General features: G+C 48.8%; 1 protein-coding gene across 6 annotated transcripts in view; it reads right to left on the bottom strand.

Moving 5' to 3' along the window:
* Window positions 1-22,728, bottom strand: part of BCL2L1 (BCL2 like 1) — a 48,778-nt gene extending 26,050 nt beyond the window's left edge. The window contains exons 1-2 of one of the 6 annotated variants that reach the window (XM_043602638.1): window positions 22,613-22,728; window positions 20,380-21,073 (exon numbers count right to left, since the gene is read on the bottom strand). In XM_043602638.1, coding sequence (XP_043458573.1) covers window positions 20,380-20,943 — 564 coding nt within the window. In that variant the 5' untranslated portion in view covers window positions 20,944-21,073; window positions 22,613-22,728. Of the gene's footprint in view, window positions 1-20,379; window positions 21,074-21,368; window positions 22,370-22,498 lie in introns of those variants that run through there. The other 5 variants (XM_043602640.1, XM_043602642.1, XM_043602641.1 and 2 more) reach the window with 5 other exon arrangements.
* Between the last annotated feature and the right edge of the window lie 345 nt (window positions 22,729-23,073).

Raw genomic sequence — 23,073 nt, 5'->3', positions numbered from 1 at the left:
AGCATCCATCCACAAGTGTATCCAAGCTCCAAAGTCCAGTTCTAAGCCCACCTTTTCCCTGACTTTAACCCAATGGGCTGGCTCTCTTTTGAGAACCTATCTAAAGGGCTACCATTTAATGAATACTCCCTGGGTGCCGGGTGCACTGCTGAATGCTTTCCATGTGTTACGTAATATTCTAATGACCCAAGGAGCCAAAACCCTGGTGAAATCCATTTTACATGTGAAAACAGTGAGGCTGAGAGAGGCGAAGTCACAGCACAAAGAAGCCATCTGTTGTCCTACTTACCTGGCACTGAGCCATCTTTTTATTACTTTCTTTTGATTGTTTTCCTTTCTTAAATGTATTTCACTTATCTTTCTCCTTTATGTTATGACCACTGGGTCAAGAGGCGAAGGCAGGTATTTCAACAGATCTTAGTGTGGCGGCTGCCCTGCTCTGAAATCTAAGGTTTTTGTCCCCTTGACCAGACTCTAAATGCCAGAAGGCTGAAGTCCACAAATAACATTTTGTTTGCCCATCCTACAGTGCTGGGCCTGGACCTTGGACTTAGGTGAAAGAGATCAGAAGGGTCCGGAGTTCTTGCCGAGGTCACAGGGCTCAGGGAAGGTGGAAGAGGGGCACCTGGGTGGCTCAGTGGTTAAGCATCTTTTTTTTTTCCCCCGAATGTTTATTTATTTATTGAGAGACAGACAATGAGCATGGGAGAGGCAGAGAGAGAGGGAGACATAGAATCTGTAGCAGGCTCCAGGCTCTGAGCTGTCAGCCCAGAGCCCGACACAGGGCTCGAACTCACGAACTGTGAGATCATGACCTGAGCTGAAGTCAGACGCTTAACCAACTGAGCCACCCAGGCACCCCAGCATCCGACTCTTGATTCTGGCTCAGGTCATGATCTTAGAGTTGCGAGACTGAGCCCTGTTTGGGCTCCGCACTGGGTGTGGAGTCTGCTTAAGATTCTCACTCTCTCCCTCTGCCCCTCCCGTTCCCACACATACTTTCTCTTGCTCTCAAAAAAAAAAAAAAAAAAGAATTAAAATTAGAAAAAAATTCCACACCGACACAGAAATAAATAAATAAATACATAAATAAATAAATAATAGAGGTACTACAAACATTCACCCTCCTGTGAATCCTTCTATTTCCCAAGAACACTGATCCTTTAGCTTGGGAAGCCTTGAGGACAGCTTTCTCCAAGAAAATGAACCTTCCAGCTCTCTAAAAGTGGGAGCACTGTTCCACCCAACCCCCTGCAGACAGGTGGAATACCTGTACCCTAGCCTCATTCTGAAGAGACTTGCAGAGCAGAAAGGAAGGAGCAATGACTTTCGGTTCCTGTTAAAGTGTCTAGAAGCAGCAGCTGATTCAGCTAGATGATGTCACCTTCCCAAACCTCCTGACCAGCAGCTGAGATGGTAAAAGCAGGAAACTGGGGGATACTCAGCTGGTTAAGTCCGAACATGCCTCTGGCAAAGGCCAACAGTAACCCCAGGCTCCAGAGGCATCCTCCTCAAGATGAGCAAAAAGAGTCCTCTCAGTTGGCAAGGATAGTAGGTATCATTCAAGACCCTTATCCCAAGCTTCTTCCTCTACCCTGTTTTTGCTAAGTGGCTTTCTGCACATCCTGAACTAACAATGCTTCATTCATTCCAAAGGTGGGGCAACGGAAAGAATTCTGGTTTTAGAGCCACACCAATCTGGATCTGAATCCCGGTTCTACTGTGTACAAGCTGCAGGATCCTAGGCGTGGAACGTTACCATTCCAGACCTCAGTTTCCTCACTGGAAGAGAAACTGGGGCCAACAGACCATGTACCACACAGGCTGGGTGGCAGAATTAAATGAGAAAATGCACAGAGTACCCGACACGGCTATCGACAGGTGCTCGATAAATGGCAGTCACCCTTATTCCCCTTGGATGTCTGTGAGGGAGGTGTGAAGAACATCATCTACAACATTTCAAAAGGAAACAAAGGCCCAGACTGGGCACGCCGCTGTCAGAGCTGAGTATCTGCACTGGCCCAAAGCTTGGATGAGCCAAGTGCACCCCTGCCTTGCTTTTCTGTTTGCAAAATCTTTGCTTCAAATCTTCCCAGGCTGGCTCTTTCCCTTTACTTAGGTTAACTCGGGTCATCTGTCACCTCCTTAGAGGCTTTCCTTGATCTCCCTGCATAAAGTTGCTTCCCTAGATACTCCATTACTCAGTTTCATTTTCTTTACATTGTTTAACCTTCTATTTGGAATCATTTTGTTTTACAGGCTAGCTGTCTTCCCCACTAATATAAGAGTTCTGTGACAGCAGCGTCCTTGACTGTCTTGCTCATCCCAGCACCCCCAGCACTTAGCACAAAGCTTGGCATGTAAATGGTGCCCAATGAACATTTGATGAATCACCAAAATGAAGGAATGCACCCAGGACGGTCAGAGTCTCACCTGACAAATGCCCCACACTTACTCTTCTGTTCACTGTCCGTTCAAGGTCCTGGCTCCCATTTCAGATGCTGGCACTGCTACCTGGGAATCAGTGGACTGACAGGCAGCCAGGATGGGCATCTATGCCTGGCAATGACTCATCTATTGGGATACCAGGGCTGCCGAGGAGGGCCTCAGAATCTTTTCTTGGCACTTGAGGCTTCCACAAATTTGGCTCCAACTGACCTTTCTGGCTTTATCAACTAGTAAGAGAGGGGCCAGTCCACACATACTCCCAACTGGACTACTGCTGCTCATGGGTCTCTTCTCAAGAGTCCATCCCAGTTGGCACATCTTAGCTCACATGACCCCCTGCAGGGAGCACCAGTTCTTCTCCCTCTCTACGGTAAGCTCCAGCTTTAATGGCCCCTCTGCTGTGATGTGCTTCTTTTACTTGGCATTTAGCATTTACTGGTGGCTTTCACAACATCTCTTTTCATGTGATGTCTTCCCTCTTTAATTTGGTTCAAAGTGTCTTAAGAACTGGGTCTTCAATTGGGTGATATCTCAATTAATCTTTTAGGGAAAAGGCTCTCTTTGAGACAAAGTTGGGGTTGAGGCAAAGGCCAGGCTCCTCCCTGCTGGACTGGCTCTTTTGGTAAATGAGAAGGAAGAGATCATGCTGCCTTAGTCCAGGAGTCCAGCTGATGAGGTGGTGAGGAAGCCAACAATCCTGGACTATTATATGCAGTCGGGACAATCTCAAGGTCAAGTGTGTGAGAGGATTTTATTTATTTATTTATAATTTTTTAAAAATGTTTATTTATTTTTGAGACAGACAGAGACAGATCATGAGTGTGGGAGGGGCAAAGAGACAGGGACACAGAATCTGAAGCAGGCTCCAGGCTCTGAGCTGTCAGCACAGAGCCCGACGTGGGGCTTGAACTCACAGACTGCGAGATCATGACCTCAGCCAAAGCCGGACTCTCAACCGACTGAGCCACCCAGGCGCCCCTGGGATTTTATTTTTAAAGTAGGCTCCATGCCCAATGTGGGGATCAGACTCGTAACCCCAAGATCAAGAGTTGCATGCTCCACCGACTGAGCCAGCTAAGTGCCTGGTGATTGGATTAAAAAATAAAAAAACCATTTTCAAGAATCTGGGCATAATTTAGTAATCAATCATAACAACAGTAGAAAAACTGCTCAGTTCAAAGAGACTCAAGTATCCATTTCTGTGGACCCTATTTCAGTTCTGGCTCTTGTTTTCTTACCCATACTCTTCTTTCACCTGACATCTCTAGCTAAATCCTTCTAGTTACATGAATTTTCCTAAGTTGCCTCCAGCTCTTTGTAAAACAGAATGGGGTTCCAATAAAAAAAATAAGAGTCTAGGGTTTTTTTCCCTTTTTTTTTTTTGAGAGAGAGAGAGAGAAAGAAAGAAAAAGAGCAGTAGTGGGAGAGAGGGGCAGGAGAGAGAGAGAGAGAGAGAGAGAGGAGAACGAGAACCTTTTTTTTTATTAAAAAAAATTTTTTTTAATGTTTATTTTTGAAAGAGAGAGAGAGACACAGAGCATTAGCAGGGGAAGAGCAGAGAGAGAGAGAGGGAGACACAGAATCCAAAGCAGACTCCAGGCTCTGAGCTATCAGCACAGAGCTCAACACGGGGCTCAAACTCACAAACTGAGATGATGACCTGAGCCGAAGTTGGAAGCTTAACCGACTGAACCACCCAGATGCCCTGAGAGAGACTCTTAAGCAGGCTCCACACTCAGTGAGGAGCCCAACATGGAGCTTGATCCCACAACCCTGGGATCAAGACCTGAGCTGAAATCAAGAGTCAAATGCTCAATCGACCAAGCCGCTCCTCTAGTTTTCTTGTAAATGCTATAATGGTGTACAAAAAATGATGTTCCAAACAACTCATTACAACAATTAAAGAGAAGCAACAAAGATAATGCAAGTAAATCACTAACACAGTGCTTGGCCCTTAGCATTCAAAAGATGAGCTGAAACAACACTCTCAATTCTTATTGGCTTCACTTCTCTGGGCCTCAGTTTTCTCATGTGTAAAATGAAAACAACATCTCAAGTTTGTTCATTTGCTCAGTCATTAGTCATTTGTTCCAAAATCATTCACTGAACGTTTACTACCTGCAAGGAACAGTTTTAGAGTTTTAGGAACTACAGATAAAATAATGAACAAACCAAAGTCCTTATAATCATGACACTTGTATTCCAGTGGAAGAAACAAAAACCAAGTAAACACACAAAAGGAAAATGTCAGAGATCAGTGCTATGACAAAAAATACAAGCAGGTAAAAGACTAGATAATGTAGCAGGTAAAAGACTAAACAAAGTAGCTCAGCTACTTTAGACAAAAGGTCAAAGAGAACCTCTTGGAGGAGGTGACCTGGGAGCTGAGTCAATGGAAAGAACCAGCAAGGCACACACCAGGGCAGAGCACTCTAGGTAGCGGAAACAGCAACTACAAAGGCCTGAAGGCAGGGACAAGTGTGACGGGAACAAGGAACAGAAGAAGCCTCTGTGGTCAGGGTACAGAGAGGGAGTGGAGGAATGGATGGAGGATGGGAGAGGCAGCCAGGACCAGATCATGCAAGTCTTAGCAGACTTGGTAAGGACTCTGGGTTTTATTCTAAGTGGGTAGAGGTTGACAAGCAAGAATGTGGTAAGATCTGGACCTGGTTTTTAAAAATTTTTTTCAGTTTAATTTATTTTGAAAGGGAAAGAGTGTGGACACGCATGCGCACACACACGCACACACACAAACACACACCAGTGGGGGAGGAGCAGAGAAAGAGAGAGAATCCCAAGCAGGCTCCTCGCGGTCAGTGCAGAGGCAGATTCCACTCGAACTCACAAACTGTGAGATCAGACCTGAGCTGAAACCAAGAGTCAGACACTTAATCAACTGAGCCACCCTGCCCCCCTCCCTCCCTGCCCCCCCCCCCCACCTGGTTTGGCAGTAGTGTTTTTTTTAAGGTCCCTTCCCAGCTCCAAACTTCTGATTCTTTCCCTGTCATTCTAGGCTCCCATGAACTAGCTGCATGAGCAAGAAAGATGCACCCTCCTCACTGGAGAGGGTGCAAAGAGAAGGAGCGGTTTCTGCCTAGGGCAGTAGTAGGGAATCTGTGCCACCTTGTTCTGCAGAAGATGGAGGGAGCGGCCCAGTCAGGGAGGGGTGGGAATCCCAGCTTGCAAAACATCCCCAAGCCACCTGTATTGTTTTTGCCTCCTGTGTGGAAGTTTCTGCCAATGACACAGTGCTCTGGAATGCTTCCCCCTCTCCCCCCTCAACCATACACACACCCAATCTTCCGTTTACAGAGACACAGTTGTACTTTGCATTCCTCCCAGGATTTAGTTCAAATCTAGCCTACAGGAAATGGTCGATAAAGAGCTACTGATTGATTAATGAAGATGGGGAATATTCTCAGCCATTAAGCACATATTAATGAGTACTATGAGTACCATGTTGGTCTTTGGGGATGGAAGGTGATTAAGATGGGTTTCTTGCCTTCACTGAGCTCAGAATTCAGCAGATAGGCCAAAACCACAGACAGCTACAATGTAGGATACAAGAGTAACAGCAGCAACATTTACTGGGCCCTCCTTATCCAGAGGTAGAACACGTGGGCTTTGGAGCCAGCAGGCTTGGGTTCAATTCATGACTCCACCACTTAGTAGCTGTGTCTTTGGGCAAATTCCTTAAACTTCCCTATGCCTCACTTTTCTCCTCTGTAAAATGAGAATAGTAAGAGTACCTACCTCAGTGCTACTGTTTTGAGAATTCAGAGAATTAATACATATGAACACTTAAGTGGAACTGCACAAAAAATACTGTTGTTAAAATTACTCTAACATCTGTGTTGAGCTTGACATGTATGATCTCATTTCATCCTTATGAAAAACTGAGACAGGTATTATTTTATTTCCACTTTTCAGAGGCTCAGAGAAGGGGAGGAATGTGCCCAAGGACAAGCAGCTGGTACGTGATGGAGCCTGGATTCAAATTCAGCTGTGTCGGACTCTATAGCCCAGACTGGGTGCCAACTGCAGGCTTTGCCCTGGAGCTCCACGGGCTTCCCTCACTGAGGTTTGGAGTACTGATTTCGAAAGCCAACTTCCACCACTAACTCAAACCAGAAACTGCCCCCAGGTGCCCACACACCTGCATGGACAGGCAGGCAGTTTCCTCTAGGTTGGCTTCTTGTCTGGCCCTATACATCTCTCAGTTTCGTCACTCAGCCACCAGCCTGGGGCCTCATGCCTGCACCTGCTGCTTGACCCAGTCCCAGGAGACCCTGAACTTAGACTTGGGCTCCCTCACTAGACCCTGCCCCAAAGGGCTGTTTCTGAGGACTCCCTGAAGATTTCCCTGATATGGTAACCCCTAGGGTTTCATATGAATGTGGGTGCTGTGAACAAAGGGAAATTTTTCTGGCTGAGTAGCAGACGGAGAAGTGGGTAGAACAAGGGGTGGGATGTTCTTGTTCTGAATCAGAGGTGAGCGTGGGGTGAGGCCCACTGTGCCTCATGGTTTTATGTTTAAGCAGTACTGATCCTGGCTGGGTCAGATCTCCCACTCAGCAGTCCAGCCTAGGCAGGCGAGGACATCCTGGGGTTAGGAGGGAACACTCATTTCTACTTCCCATTTGAGTCACACTCAAGAGTTCTGGCCTTGTCTGGTAATTTGACTACAGAAGGCAGTAATGGCTTAATGTCACTAAACCCTCAGCCACCAAGTGCTAGGCCTCATCATAGTTGATGACAGCGAGAGAGACAGTTTTCAGCCTCGATAAGTTCAGGGGGCCTTGCTTTCGGCTTCCTCCCAACAATCCTGTGAAAAGAGTATTGTTTCCATTTTATGGACGTTCAGACTTAAAGAAGTAAAGTAACTTGTCCAAATTCGTGAAGCCAGATAAGTGAGCCAGCTATTGCTTCTACTCAAAACATGCTTGTTGGTTGAATGAATGAACGAATGAATGAATGAATGAATGACACAGCTATGGCTGTGACCTCGTCAAGGAACAGCAACAAGACCAAATATTTATAGTTCTCAAAGTGCTTTTTCATCTATCATCTCCCTGGGCCTCACAGCTAGCCCACGAGGGAGGCAAGGCGGGTGTTATCTTTCTGCAACAGATGAGGCAACAGGCAGAGGTTGGGCAAGAGGCTTATGGCCACACAGCAAACGAGGAGTGGAGCCATCCTGGACAAACTCAGAGGCCTCACAACACTTTGTTTAATCGTTCAAACACATGTCACACACCTACTATGTGCTAGGTGTGCTTCTCTGTACTTCTATTTTTATTTTATTTAAAATATTTTATTTTTAAGTACTATCTACACCCAACGTGGGGCTCAAACTTATAACCTCAAGATCAAGAGTCACACGCTCCAGATGGAGCCAGCCAGGCGCCCCAACTTCTATATACTTTATTCAACTCACTAAGCCTTCCACTCAGTCAACAAATAATGATTGAGTGCTTTCTATGTTCCAGGTTCTGTGGCAGGTTCTAGGGACAAAGCGGTAAATAATGCAGAGGAGGAGGGCCCTGCCTTCCTGGAGGTACTCAGCAAAGATCAAATACGCCCTATTGCCAAATGCCAGGTCAGCCACGATTACTGTGAACAGAGCATGACTTGGGGCACTTGTGGAGGAGGTGGAGGACAAGGTTATAGACCACTGTCCTCAGCTTCAGGATCTTAAAATCTTCAAGCTCTTGGTTCAAAGGATATCCACATACTCTCTCAACCTAAAAGTTTTCTCTTGGAGAGTAGCGCCAATAGTGACCACAGCAACTTGACCACCTGTGAAGACACTCTGATAATAATAGCAGTAATAGTAGCTGTCATACTTAGTATATTTACTATATGCCAGCCCCCATGCTAAGTGTTCCATGTATCTTACCAGTTATTTTCATGCTCCCAAGAGTCTTTCAAGAAAAGCACTATATATTATTACCTCCTTCTTATAAATGAGGAAACTAAGGCTAGGGGAGATAAGTAATTTGTCCAAGGATAACTATAGGGCAAGTAGGCTCCAGTACTGGTTTGCCAAATTTTGTGCCTCTTAACAGTGATGAAATTTGTCTGAAGGAGGCCATGGAGAGGCAGACACCAGGAACACCAGGAGCAGCTATTGCCTGGCAAGGCTGGAGCCTCCAGAGCCCCCAAAAGATTCTTCTTCACCCCCTTCCATCCAGCCTTAACATCACACAGATGAGAAGGTAAGGAGGAAATGGTTAGGTGTGCTCAAGCTATCTCTAGGGGAATAGGAGTCTCCCTCTCTACAGAACCTCCAGGTAAGAGGTTTGTGACCTTTGTTTGCCACCCATCAACCCCCCAGAGAGAGAAAGAAGTGGGCATGGGTGGGGGCAGGGGAGTCTTTTCTCCCTTGGGTGGGTGAAGGGCACATCAAGGAAGAAGGGAGAAACCTGATTGGTTCTTTCCTTTCTTGGACAAGAAGCCCGTACATGTGATACAGTGCATATCCTTCACATGGAACCCCCTTGGGGGAATGCCAGGGCACCTTTTGGACCTAAGAAGCCTCAGAAAGGAGAGACTGGTACAGCCCTAAATTGCAAGCTAAGCTAACAATTTCTAAGCATTGTAACTAGGTCATCAGGTTCCTAGAGAAGCCAGCTGTGGCTGGGGGATGGGGAGGGCAATTTTGTAGTCTACCAAGATCCCTACTTCCCTTCAGGCCCCGCCCTCCCTGAAATCTGCACCTGCTCCCAAACTGATCCCTTCCCCCAGCTGGGCCCAGCTGTCAACGGCTCCCAAAGCCCTGCCCCTGCCTTCCATGGGCCAGAACCATGGAGGCCTCTTGGGCAGGAGGTGTCTTATTGCCACCTGAGACCTTCAGAAAGGGGGTTGTACGACAGGGAAGGAGTGGCCTGTCATGGTGGGTATTTCTTGCTCCATGAGGGCAGCAAAAAAGTTGGGCCCCTTTGGGCCTTCCTAGGGTACCTTCCTGGCATTGTTGCCACAGGTGGCAGGAGACAGGTGATGTTTACCCTACTGAGACAAGAGTTGCCAAAAGGCTTCAATCAAGCCTTTGAATCTGCACCTGCCCCAGAGCCCCAAAATAACAACCCGGGCAGCCTACCTGATCCACAGGTCACAGGTGCCTCTGGCTTTTATCTCCCTGCAGTTTTCCCTGCTGTGTCCCAGCTGGCAAGAGATTCTCTTTCCCAGGCGTCACTGGAGACCTGGCTGCATCCCTCTGGTATTGGGCCTCTCCCCACTGGGCCCACCTGTACTGTCAACCATCCCTATCCCTCTGCCCAGAGACTTCTGCCATCAGTCACTGCTCCCTTTTCCCTGACCAGCTTTACTCACAACCCAGACCCTCTTCAGCCAGTCTGCCCTCTCGCTACCTCCCAAACGCATCACTTTCTACCCTCCAGATCTGCCCGAGTGGTTCTTACCTACCAAGGATGCCCTTGCACATTCCTTCCAACTACTGAAAGCCTTCATGGTCCACATCTTCCTAATAGGTAATAATGATGCCTAACATTGACTGAGTATACTGCGTCAGGCACTGTGCTAGGTGGGCTACAGGGTCACTCACTCATTTAAGAAATATTTGCTGAGTGTCTCCTACATGCCAAGCACTCTGCTAGATGCTGGGGATGAAGGAAAAAATGAGACAAAACTCCTACACTCTAGGGGACTGAGATTTTACTGGAGGAGACAGACGGTAAACATGTAAACATGGGTGCCTTCTCCAGAGGTGATAATTTCAGTCGAGACTTAAATGGTAAGATGACAGCCCTGATCAGATCTAGGAGAAGAGTGATCCAGGCTGAAGAAAAAGCAATTCCATGAGAAAGACATTACTACTATTATCTTCATTAAGGGATGACTCTTATCTTCACTTTACAGATGGGGAAACTGAGGATTCAGTGTGCATTGCATTGCACAAAGCCACACTGCTGAGAAGGCTATTATTCAAGCCTTTGGTGATCTTTCCCCTCCTGACACTTTCCACTATTGGCGCAGGAGAGGGTCTGGGTTGGCAGTGCAGTTGGCAAGGGAGAAGGCGCATATTGATGATGCAGCCTGGGAGTGGAGGCCTCTGGACCGAGTCATCAATTGAATAGCTGATGGTGGAAGTGGCCTGGTTTGGCAGAGTTCCAGGGCATCTGTGGGATGCAGCCAGTGGGTCTGCCCTCTTCTGCTTCTGGAAACGACACCACAGATTTGGCACAGTTTGCCTGGAGCCATTCACCGAGTGTTTCGGGTCTATTCCTCCTGCTGCAAATGAGTTTGCTTCCTTAGGGACACAGACATTTTTGTCACCTAACCTGCATCTAATAATAACCTCATGTTCATTGAGCAGATGCTGGCCAAGCCCTTACCCAACCTCAGGCCCTGTGCCAGGAACTCAGGGTAAAATAAGCCAGTCCAGACCTGCAAAGAAGCAATGACGCAGTGGCTTGAGGGTAGGCTTTGGCACCAGATACATCTGAGTGCGAGACCCAGATCTGCCTCCTGTAAGGTATGTTAGTGTGGACATATTATAGAGCCTCTTTTTTTTTTTAATTATTATTATTTTTCAACATTTTTATTTTCTTTTTTGAGAGACAGAGACAGAGTGCTAGCTGGGGAGGGGCAGAGAGAGGGGGAGACACAGAATCTGAAGCGGGCTCTAGGCTCTGAGCTGTCAGCAGAGCCCGACGCGGGGTTCGAACCCAAGAACTGTGAGATCGTGACCTAAGCTGAAGTCAGACACTTAACTGACTGAGCCACCCAGGCGCCCCTATAGAGCCTCTTGAAGCTCTGGATTCTCTGTCTTGACACAGTTGTGAGGACCAAACAAGATGGTTAACATCAAGGGCATAAATGTAGCACTTGGCACAGAGCAAACACTCAACACACAGTATCTGTTATTATTATTAAAAAGCACTTTTAAATTTCACTTTCTTGCTTAAGCCTCCCTTACTCTGATGAGTTGGTATTCTCTCAGATTTAAGGGTGAGAACTTGAAACTGATATGCCTAGTACTTATGTAGTAGAGCAAGAAATCAAGCTAAGCTTCAAGTCTGAGTCCGGAGTTTTATCTATGGGTGTGTGGAAGGTGATCAGTACACACTAACTATAATGAACCTTGCCTGGTGTGTCTGGCAATAGAGGGGGTAGACGGGTGATACATATAGCCTGACTCAGATGGCAGAAGGATACTAGCAAGGCCCCAGGTGTGGGGCACGGAAACAGACCACTGAGGGACGGGACCCAGGTCTACTCACCCCAGTACCCACAGTATCCCCAGCACTTAGCACATGTAAAACATTCATCAGTACCTGCTGCTTTAACAAATGAAATAAAACTCTAAGGACAGCTTCAAGCAATGAACAGTCTTAGGGAAGGCAGACATTATATATAGCATTCAGGCCTTAAAAGCCAGAAAAAGACTTGTAAGACTGACTCTGCCATTTACTGTGGGACAAGAGTCCTTGCCTTAGTTTCCTTCCTGAAATGGGTCTAAACATACCCACCTCACCTACCTCGCTGTGAAATGATGTATACAAATTACACAGCGTTCACACGCACATAAAAGCTACTATCATCACGCTACAGACTACTAAGGCAGTAAAGTGTTAAAAGTGTCACCTCGAGTTTGAAGCCCAGGTCGCCCTGGTATTAGCTTATGAGGCCCAGAGCATGTCACTTTTCTCCGAGCCTCAGTTTTTCTCAACCATAGAATGAAGATAACCTTGTAGGGCTTTTAAGAAGGGTAGAGAAAAAGAACACAGGGTTTGGAGTAAGATGGTCTTGGTTTCAAATCCTGACTCTGCCTCCTGCTAAGTAAACCCTCCAAATCTCAGTGTCCTATAATGGTAAAGTTGTTGGGACAGTAACAAAGAGATGATGTTGGTAAAAGGCCTGTCACGTGAGTGGCACTGGATAAATACCCACCATCATCTAAACACTGGTACAATGCGGGGCAGGGGCCGAGTACTTAAAAGTGGGAGCTTGGAAACTACTCTCCCAGGCTTTGCCACTTACTACCTCTACCTGTGCTACCTTGCGTAAGTTGCTTAACTTCTCTGTACCTCAGTTTCCTCACTTGTAAAATGGGGTTAATAACAGTACCAACTTCAAAGTGCAGCTAGACGAATGGAATAAATAAATACATATAAAGCACTCTGAACAATGCCTGGCATAGAGTAAGCACTTGATAAATGTTAGGTGCTATTAATAGTAATGTTAACAATAATATTAATCACCAAGTGGAATAAGAGGGAGGGACTGTTTAATCCTGGGATGTGGGCATCCCATGGAATAATTCCAGGGAAGTCCCTGGACAGCTCTGTAGTCAAGTTTTCAGCTGCTGAGAGAAAGACTCTTCCATGGAAAGGACAAGAGGCTGGGGGGGGGGGGGGGGTTCCTGAGCAAAAATCTCAATCCTGCTGACCAGGAAGCCAGCCTCTGGGGAGACAAGTCAGGCTCCTTGGAAGGGACACTGTGTTCCTGGCTCCGCCTGGCCTGACCGGGGGGAACAAAGGCACGTGTGTGTGGCCAGGGAGGAGGGAGGGGAATGTTTCCCTTTCAAGAGCGGAACAAAGGATCTGAGGCATAGTTGAGTGCGTTCCAATCCCCTCCCAAGCTAGCTCCCATTCCTCAGATGATTGTCCAACAAGGTTTTCAACCTTTTAGCTTCCTCTTGAAAGGTGAAGGGGGGAGGGGCCGACTCCACTTCACTCCATCCTCCGTCATCAGTCTCCAAGAGGCAGGATTTATACGTGCCAAACCTCTAAGATCTCTCTTAGGAGTCTCCATCCTGTGCAGGGGGATGGGGGGGGGGGGTAGGGACCTCAGGGGAAACTCAGGGTTAATGGATGACACAAGGCACTGCAAGTGACAGGCTTAATGTCCCTCTAGGGGGAGTCCCAGACTGAAACTGCTACTGAGTGATGGAGCCTGGGAGAGAGATGGAGTTCTGGCCGGCCCCCAGAACAGAACTGTTCTGACAGAACTAACTGGAAATGCATTTTCAAATCTTAAAGGGTTGACCAAGGGCTGGGGAGAGAAGCTAGGTGAAGGGTGAAGGGGGAGGGAGCAAAGAAAGTAACTGACAAGAGGAAAGGGAGGGACACGTCCAAAAAAAGTAGTTTGTGGGGAGGGGGGAGTCTTTAGGGACATTACTTTCCAGTTTCTACACTCTCACCAGCAGGAATCGGCTGCAGGGCTGGGACAGGAAGCAGTCCATGGAAGTCATTGCAATGGCATTTCCTGAAGAGCGAGAGAAAAACCTCTAGTTCCGAGGGGAGCTCTGGAGTCTGCCCAAAAAGCCTTGTAGCTTGGAGCTAGCTGTAAGGCTCCAGCTTGGCCTGAGAGTCTCATCAGGGATGAAACCAAGTACCAGAAGGTCCCAGAGGCAGTTTCTTTCTGCAAAAACACTATTTGCAAAAATCAATATGTAATAAACGGGAAGCCAGAAGGAGCCCTAGGACGTGGCTGCTGTTTGCTGCTGATACTGATAGTCACTACTCTGAGAACATTAAGAAGTAGATTAACTCACTGAGTCTTCAGAACAAGGCACTATTATTGCGGCTATTTACAAGTTAAAAGACTTGTCCACGGTCACACAGCAAGTAAGTGGTCAAGTGATCCACAAATCCAAACCCTGCCTCTTCCTCCCGATGTGTAACCTTGGGCAAGCCATTTCACCTCTCTCAGCCTGATTTCCCTCCGGCTCACCCCGCTGCGTGGCTATATGCATCAAAAAGGCAAGGTGGATATGAAAGCACTTTGGAAGTTGCAAAGTGCTACATAAATGTAGAATATTATTACTGTGGGGTCAGTGAGAAAGTACCCTGTATTGACACTGGAATTACTTAATTTTTATAGCTCAAGTGCTGTAGCTGTTGATAGGAAAGAGCCATCCTCAAATGTAATTAATATGCCTTAATGGTGGAATTGGCCACAAGGCTTAAGGCCAGTGACAACCAGATTCCTACCTAGACTGTCCACTTCAACCCTCTGTCCTACAGATTTGGGGGGAAACTGGAGCCTGGGGGTGAAGTGAGTTGGCCAAGGTAAGACAGTGAGTCAGAGCAGAATGACAGAACAAGGATCCTGACTCTATGACCAGTGCTTGTACCACCACAGCACAGAAACACCATGGACTCCTGCCATGACAAAAACACTGCTAGGACCCTGCCCTGAGGATGTGCTGGAGGGGCATGGAGCCCAAAAAAGGAGAATCCATGCTGAATGGGTTTCTGACTTGAGTTCTGGGGTAAAAATGATAGGCATTATGCTAACAACATGTGCCAGGCTCTACACATCTTGGGCACGCCTCATAAGGTCTTTGTCATGACCTGATGAAGCAGATATCATCTGCCCCAAGGTTCAGAGAATTCAAGAAGCTTGCCCAAGGTCACACAGCTAGATGTGGGTGAGCTAGGACCGAGGCCCAGACAACATTTCGAACAGAAATATTGCTAGAATGGAGGACAACCATTCAGGATACCACATTTGGACAGAACTATCGCTGAAGAACATCTAGCTTATTTAGCCTCGATTTCATGACCTCCTAGTGGTTAAAAAATGTGGCCTCCATCAACATGCCTTGCGCAAGCTTGGCCATATGCTCTTAGTCCCTTCTTACAACTCCCACTTCCGGCTCCTGATCCAAACCACTATTCTTTCTAACCTGGCAGTTGCACCAACCTCATCACAGGGTTCCTGGCTGCAGCCCTTGCAGAATTCAGATCACTTTACCCATGCTCCAAACTTTTTTCTGGTCTCTCACTCATTCAACCACAGCCAAGTCCTCATCGTGGCCTGTGATGCCCTGTGCAATCTGGCTTTTGGCCACCTCTCCCCCTTCAATCCCAACCACTCTCCCTCTTGCTAGTTCTTCTCCTGCCACATTCTTCAGGTTTGGGCTCAAATATTACTTTTTGGTGAGGCCTTCCCTAACCACTCTTAAAACTGCAGCCCCACCTCCCTTGCTAGGCATGCCCTATACTTCAACCTGCTTTATTTTCTTCACAGCGCTTACTCTCACTTGATATGTCATATACGCATAACTATATGTTTGTTGTCCGTCTCTCCCCGCTAGAATGTGAGCATCACAAGGGCAAAACTTCATTTTACTTAAGGCAGTACCCCTAGTACCTAGGACAGCCTGTGCATAGAAGCTCAATAAACACTGTTTGAATCAATGACTGAACCATCAGGTAAAGGAGTTTCCATTACTATTATTCTGGTTTCTGGTTTGATAGCTGTGTTTCTTCAGAAATTTAGTGGGCATCTCTTTCATTAGGTGCCTGCTATGCCCAAGACCTCTGGGCAAGATGCAGACTTGACCTTCAGGAAAACCCCTAAATCTGGCAGAGATATGATCGTGTTAGAAATGTCTTCTTCACACTCATTTAATATTACCACTGTTTTTTTCTCTCATTTATTCGAGTTCTGCTGGGTATTTTACCAATAAAAAAAGGCTTAGGCCCTCTTCCCAGATATTTGAAACTGGTGATCATATTCTCCTGAGTCTTCTCTTCCCCAGGCTAAACAAAAAGACCCAGTGGGATTGTCTGACTCAGGTCTGCCAACTGGGAACGGGGAAGACAGACTGTCGGCTATAGGGACAGAAGAGAAGTGGCTCCAGGAGCAGAGTGACTCCTTCAAAGAAAAAAGAGGGAGTCCCGAGGGAGGACTCTGTGGAATTAGGTTGGAGGTTGGGGGTGGGGACAGGGCCCTGCTAATTAAGGTAGTAGGAGATTATGCTTCTGTCGAAGAGCAGCTCACTGGGAATTACCCCTAAATCTATCCAGGCTAAACCCGGACAAGACCATGGTTGCTGAAAGAAAGCCCCATGATGGAAGGCTGTAGGTACGCAAAATTGCTGAAGTCCATCGGTCTCAGGACAGATACCTGCTGGGGAAAGGACAGCTGACAACCGCTGCTTCCTGCAGCCCAAACAAATGTGGTGATTGTCCACACAAAAGAAAAGAAAATCTTCTGGGTTCTGTCAAGACCCCCTGAAAAAACACCTGGGTAATTTTCTAGCAGAGGCTGAAGGGCTCCATGGGGCCACTGGGGAAATTAGTCCCAGGAAGTCTGGAAAATTCTGTGATGGTGACAGAATTTTAAAAGCAATGTCAAATGTACATCCAGGAGAATTGGGTGTTTTGAGGTGGAGTCCCTGAGACATTTCTACCTCACTTTGGGACCTGAATGAGATTACTAAAAATTTCCACGTTTGGGGTTTCTAATGGGGTTTCCCCAAGAAAACCGCAGAACTGCCAACAGCTGCTGAGATCTGCAAAGGTCACTGAGGTGCTTCAGCTAAGCATATACCCATGCCAAGAAGCCAGAATAGGCAAGAAGAAACCTATAGAAACTAGAAGATCACAGAGCCATGCAACCTGGGAAAGGCCAAATTACGCTTCCTCTCCCCACACACTGTTCATTGCTCTCAGCAATGGTATTTCCATCAGGCTTAGGGGTTTCCCAGGCACAGCGATCCCAAAATGGCCTAGTCTACCTGGGTCCTCACCCTAAAGCTGTCCACATTCCCATTGAAAGCCCCAGAAACACTCTGTTCCTACAGAGAAGGTCACATCATATTCCAATCTAGATGATTATCTCAGGAGCTGGCTTTGTTTCTTGAGAAACTCTGAGGCCAAAGTTCAGTTTTCTGAGGAAGAGAGCCCACTCATTAAAGAGGTGCTTCTTCCACCCTACAATTAAAGCCCAGGAAGGGCTTTTGTTCTAGATCCTTTACTAGAGTCAAGCTATGGCAGGTGGCTATCATTATTCTATTTTACAGGTGAGAGAGATGGATGGACAACAGAGACAAACAGGTTCAGCATCTTGCCATGTGACTCCAGTAAGGCCGTGGTGTGGCTGTGACTGAAATTCCAGTCCTTGGAACCCACCCACAATTAAGTAGACAGATCTGAAGCAGGCCACCTTCTCCCCACATGCACATGATTCTTATCTAAGCCTGAGAGGGTTTAACAATGAAAAAACTAACAAGAAGGTCACTCTGGCTAGGCAAAACCTTTAATACCCACTTGAGTTTTACCAGTGCCAGAATCAGACTACCTGGGACCTGCTATGGCCAACAAAGGCACTGTTCTACCTGCACAATGCCAGCATCACAGACCAGAGTGAGTACCTCCACAGGCATGTTTTGTTTGGTCTTACTGCATCTCTGGCTTTCTGTGCCAGCATGTCTGGATCACTTTATTACTCCCAGGACAACCTGATATGGGATGGAAAAGACTTCAAGCTTTGGAGTCAAGCTGACCTAGGTATAAACTCTCACTCAGTCACTTAACTGGTTGAGGGATACCTGGAGCCAGTCATTTAGCTATCAGGAGTTTCACATGTCAACTGGGAATAAACCCCCCTACCTTGGAAAGTTATTGTGTGGGTTCTAAGAAATAGCATGTCATTTCCACGAGGGAAGATACCACGTGCAGCTTACGGCCAGCACAGTGCCTGCCTCATGGTAGATGCTCAATAAATTTTGGTTGCGTAAATAAAAGACCCAACACAATGCCTCATACATAAGATGTACTCCATAAAGGTTCATTTCCTTCCCCTTTCCGGTAGGGATGCTAAATTTAGAGCATACCCCAAGGTGATAATGGCCCAGAAGTCCTACACTCGTGGATCCACCACAGCCTCCAGGAAGGTTTTGAGATGCCACTGCAGCAGCCAGTCTGTGCAGCTCAAACAGGATGGGTGGGTAGCTTCTAGCCAAAGGATCCCCAGCCAAATGTTCTTTATGTCCTGGCCTCAGGGAGCATGTGTGCCGAGAAATGGTGCTGACATAACTTGCTCTTCTGCACACGACCCCTCTGTTCACCAAGAGGAAGTAACATATGGTATGTTGTCTAACGGGCTCTGAAAATCCTTGAGCAAAGAGACAGAGATGGAATTTCAATCCAGGGGCGATATGATGAACTCACCCTATGCTGCTGTGTCTAAAACCTTTCTACGTACAATACTGGGCGACTGGCAATTCTCTGATCCACGTAGCCCTCTGCAGAGGCTGGCCGACGGAACAGGCTCCTCTCCCAGACTGTCTTTTGTTAATAGCTGGCAACAACCCACCTGGTATTAGCACCATTGGCCAAAGACAATAGTTGGGCAAGGTGGGCATAAGGCCCAAGTCTACTAGGAGATGCCTCAGAGGGTGTGTCTAAAGCGCTGGAATCCCATCCCTCCTGGAATCAGCTGAACAAATATTTGCCCCCAAAGAGAATCAAAGCAGGAGGGAACGGCGAGGTCATCACACAAACCAACAGGAACTATTTAATCATTTATCCCCCCAGGGAGTTCATTTACAGAATGGCTTTCAAGTCTGGTCGGCCTTAGCTGGAGAGCTCTCCACCTTTACCTCCCCAACCCCACCCCAGTCATCTGACCTCTACTGACTTGACCCCTTTGTATTTTACAAGAACTAGCAGCAGGAAGAGTTAATGAAGTTGCAAATAAATGGGAAATAAGACGGGGGAAGGGTTCCAGGGCAAACTAGGAGGTCTCTTGCTCAGAGGTAAACTGAAGTGCCACGCCCTAGGCCCAGCCTATGGATAATTTGCATTCTTGACATTCCAGAGTCCCCGGTGCAAGGCCCCTTCCACCTCAGCTCCTTCAATAGATGACTTATTTCCCAAAGCCTGCTCAATTTTCTGGGTATTCTGAGGGGACCAAATACCTCTCAGAAGCCCTGCACCTCCCCTACGCAGGGACAGAAGCAAGGAAATTAGGACCCATCTCACTGTGGAAGAGCAAAAACTGCCTATAATGACCATTGGTAAAGAACCTCTCACCACTGTCTCCTCCTAATTTGGTGATGGGCAAGAGAATTCTTCCTCCCTAAGAAAGGAATGAGGCATGACTCCTGGGCCTAGAAAGTGCGTCTGGAACCAGTAACAACTACTACTATGGAAACTTGCTGGTGCCAGTCACTGCGCACATTAGCTCCGAGATTTACAATATCCTACAAGGCAAAGAGGGCTTGCCACGTTTTTTTAGTGGAAGAAACCGAGGCTCAAGGTAAACTGGCCTGTCCAAGGTCACACAGCTGGTTAAGTGACCGGGCTGGCACTGAAGCCTAGGTCAGTCTGTTCCCGAAGTCTGTCACTGAATCTCAATGTCCCAAAGACCGGGTTCTTGCTTTGCCAGCACACAGTGCTCCATGAAGAGGCCCCAGGGCCCTGGCCGGAAAGCAACAGGCAGAACAGCTGGAGCTCCCCAACCGACCCCAGGCAGCGAGGTGCAAAGTCCCCGGGCTTAATGCGTGACACAGCAAGAGCTCGGCAAACAGGCCAGCCATGCAGAAAGTTACACACTTGGGAGCAAAGGAACATAGGGGAGCAGCGCAAACACGGCCAGCCCACTGGCACAGCTTACATTGCCCTAGAATCTGACCATCCTCAGCCATCCAAGCCAGTGGGAACTTCTGCCTGGCCGTGCCCTGTTCTGAGAGGAGAGGAACATGTATGCAAACGCTGAAATAAAGGGGAACTTGAGTTGTGGGAGGGAAGCCCAGGACAGGACTGCCATCCCGGGGGGAGTAAGAATGGAGGGGCTCACAGGCATTACACTCGGCAGCCCTTTCTGTGGTGAGGGGAGCACCGACTGGACTCACTTCCCACTCGCAAAGATTTGGGGCCAAATAAACACACAGGCTGTCTTCTTCCGCTGGGAAACTGGAACACAAGTATGAAAGAGCGGGGCCGTGAGGGTGACCGGAATGAAAGCTGCCTGGTCCTTCAAGATCTAGGTCATCTGTATTTGAGAACAGCTAACCTCTTGTGGTGCAAGGAGGCCGGTCACATCTCCTTAACAAACAATACCTCCAATAATCACCCGGCACAACAGTATGGAGAAGCAGGGGAGAGGCTGTTAGGGATCTCTCTGACCAGAAGCCACGAGAAAGGGACACACAAGGGGCGTGGTCCTTACCCAGCCGCCGTTCTCCTGGATCCAAGGCTCTAGGTGGTCGTTCAGGTAAGTGGCCATCCAAGTTGCGATCCGACTCACCAATACCTGCATCTCCTTGTCTACGCTTTCCACGCACAGTGCCCCACCGAAGGAGAAAAAGGCCACAATGCGACCCCAGTTCACCCCATCCCGGAAGAGTTCGTTCACTACCTGCTCAAAGCTCTGATATGCTGTCCCTGGGGTGATGTGAAGCTGGGATGTCAGGTCGCTGAATGCCCGCCGGTACCTCAGTTCAAACTCATCCCCGGCCTCCCTCAGCGCCTGCTTCACCGCTGCCATGGGGATCACCTCCCGGGCATCCAAGCTGCTGCTGTGGCCAGTGGCTCCATTCACCGCAGGGCTGTCCGCCAAGTGCCAGGATGGGTTGCCATTGATGGCACTGGGGGTCTCCATCTCTGATTCAGTCCCTTCTGGGGCCTCAGTTCTGTTCTCTTCCACATCACTAAACTGACTCCAGCTGTATCCTTTCTGGGAAAGCTTGTAGGAGAGAAAGTCAACCACCAGCTCCCGGTTGCTCTGAGACATTTTTATAATAGGGATGGGCTCGACCAGTCCATTGTCCAAAACACCTGCTCACTCACTGAGTCTGGTCTCTGCTTGGTGGTTCTCTTCTGAGATCCAAAGCCAAGATAAGGTTCTGATGGAAGAGAAAGAGCTTCAGGAAAAAAAAAAATTAATATGCATGCCATTTACCCTACAATATCCCATTCCCCCTAGAGGTACCAGAACTGGTTTCTTTGTGGCCCTTAGGAAGGTCTGGGTCTAGCTTCCAGGAGACTTCAATGAAGTCAAATTGAAAGCACCAGTGGGCTCTTTCTGAATCATCACACAGGCTTTTTTTTCTTTTTTCTTTTTTTTACTCCAGCCACCCCTTTTTCTCCGAAATGCCTTCCTCAGAAAGTCACCCGCACGGGCAGTCTGCCCCCCATCCCCACCCCCGCACCACCTACATTCAAATCCGTCTCAGGCGACCGCAGGCAGGTGCAACCCCCGGAAGATCTTTTGTAACATAGGTCGGGAGAAGAGGTGGCAGCCGGGATGCCGGCAACTCAGCCGGCCTCACGGCGGCTGGCAAAAAAAGGAGCTCTGGCCGGAGGGATCATGCGACCCGGCAGGCTGGGAGCCCAGAAGGCGATACAGGAATTACGAAGCTCAGGAACCGGCCCCCTCGCTTGCTTCCTCCTCCATCGCCCGGATCGAGGGCGGCCACTCGGCAGCGGCCTCCTGCCACCCGAGAGCCCAGCCCCCTCGCTCTTGCACGCCCCTTGGCTCTCCGCCTCCTACTGGGAGCCAGGAGAACTCTCCCGGAGGTGGCTGGTGTGGGGTTTAGGTTTTTTGTTGTTGTTGTCGTTTCTATTTAAGTACCAGCCCGGGGTAAGGCTTCCGAAACCCTGAAGGTACTTCTCAATGGGGTTCAAGGTTTCGAGAAGGGACAGAAGGAGGGGGAAACTGCCTCGGATCTGCGGTCTGACTTCGGAAAGGCCATCCCCGGGCCTTTCCGGGAGGCTGACGGCCGGGGACCCCCCAGAAACACCGCCGATTTTCTTTGAATTCCCCAAAGGCCCTGGACGTAGCGGCGGTGGTGGGGGATTGCCGGGTCCTCCATTCCCCGCACGGACACAATGGCCGCCGGCGCCCTGCACAAAGAGGGGGTGAGGGTGAGGCTCCGGGCCTCTCCTCAGGTCAGGGAGAGGGCCTGAGGCCTGCTCGAACGTCTCCCCCCACCCCCCGCCCAGCTGAGACCACGTTTTCCTGAGGACAGGCCCAAGGTGGCTTCCTGGCGCCCCCGGGAGGCCTTGGGGGCCGGGGGCTGCACGTCTCCGGAGCCCGGGGCGGGTGGGCTGCGGCCTGGTGGCTTCTCCCGCGCGCTAGGCCGGGTACCCGCCGGGCCACCGCCCCGTTGCCAGGCAACCGCTCTCCCTCAGGGGCGCCCCCTAGCCCTTTCAAGAAGGAGGGGTCTCGCCCCCGGCGGTCCGCCCCGGCGTAGCCAATCAGTAAGTCCAGTCGGCACGGAAGCGGGACGGCGAGGGCTCCCATTGGGCGCAGCGCCTGCCACGCACAGGGGAGGCGGTGCTCTCACCTGCGAGCCCCGCGAGCCGTGGGGGGCCACGTCCCCCCTTCATCGGCCAGGTAGTTTCCAGACGCGAGGGCTCTTCGTAGCCAAGTTCCGCGCTGCGGACCCGGGCCGGCCTACCTGGCTGACGGCTCGTGCTGTCTCTTCCGAACGAGCCGGCCTCAGTTTCCCCTGAAGAGACCGGGGGAACTTGCAAGCTCAGTCACTTCCGGTGCCGCGGCAGCGCGCGCGAGCCCGAGACGCAAAGGGAGTGCGCGCCTTGAGGACTGGCGTCAAGACCTGGGAGGGAGCGCCCCCTTGCGGCAGATCTGGGGAATATGGAGACGCAAAAAAACCCCCAAAAAAGTCAACGTTTATGTTCACATTTCGGTGCGTTCATTTAGTCAGTGTCCTCTATCTGTGTTTATATATCTAAAAAGCGTCGCGTTATAACTAAGAACGTTGTGTCTGGGATTCCAACTCTGTCAGCTGGGGAAGTTATTCAACTGCTCTGTGCCTCAATTTCCTTACTGTGAAATAGGTGAAAACACAACCTCCCTCACTGAGTTATTGTGAGGATTGAAAGAGTTGTTGTTTGTAAA

The sequence above is a fragment of the Prionailurus bengalensis genome, chromosome A3 (genome assembly GCF_016509475.1).
Source record: "Prionailurus bengalensis isolate Pbe53 chromosome A3, Fcat_Pben_1.1_paternal_pri, whole genome shotgun sequence".
NCBI lineage: Eukaryota > Metazoa > Chordata > Mammalia > Carnivora > Felidae > Prionailurus > Prionailurus bengalensis.
Note: the sequence above shows the minus strand (reverse complement) of the source record. Positions and strands in the feature narration are given on the sequence as shown.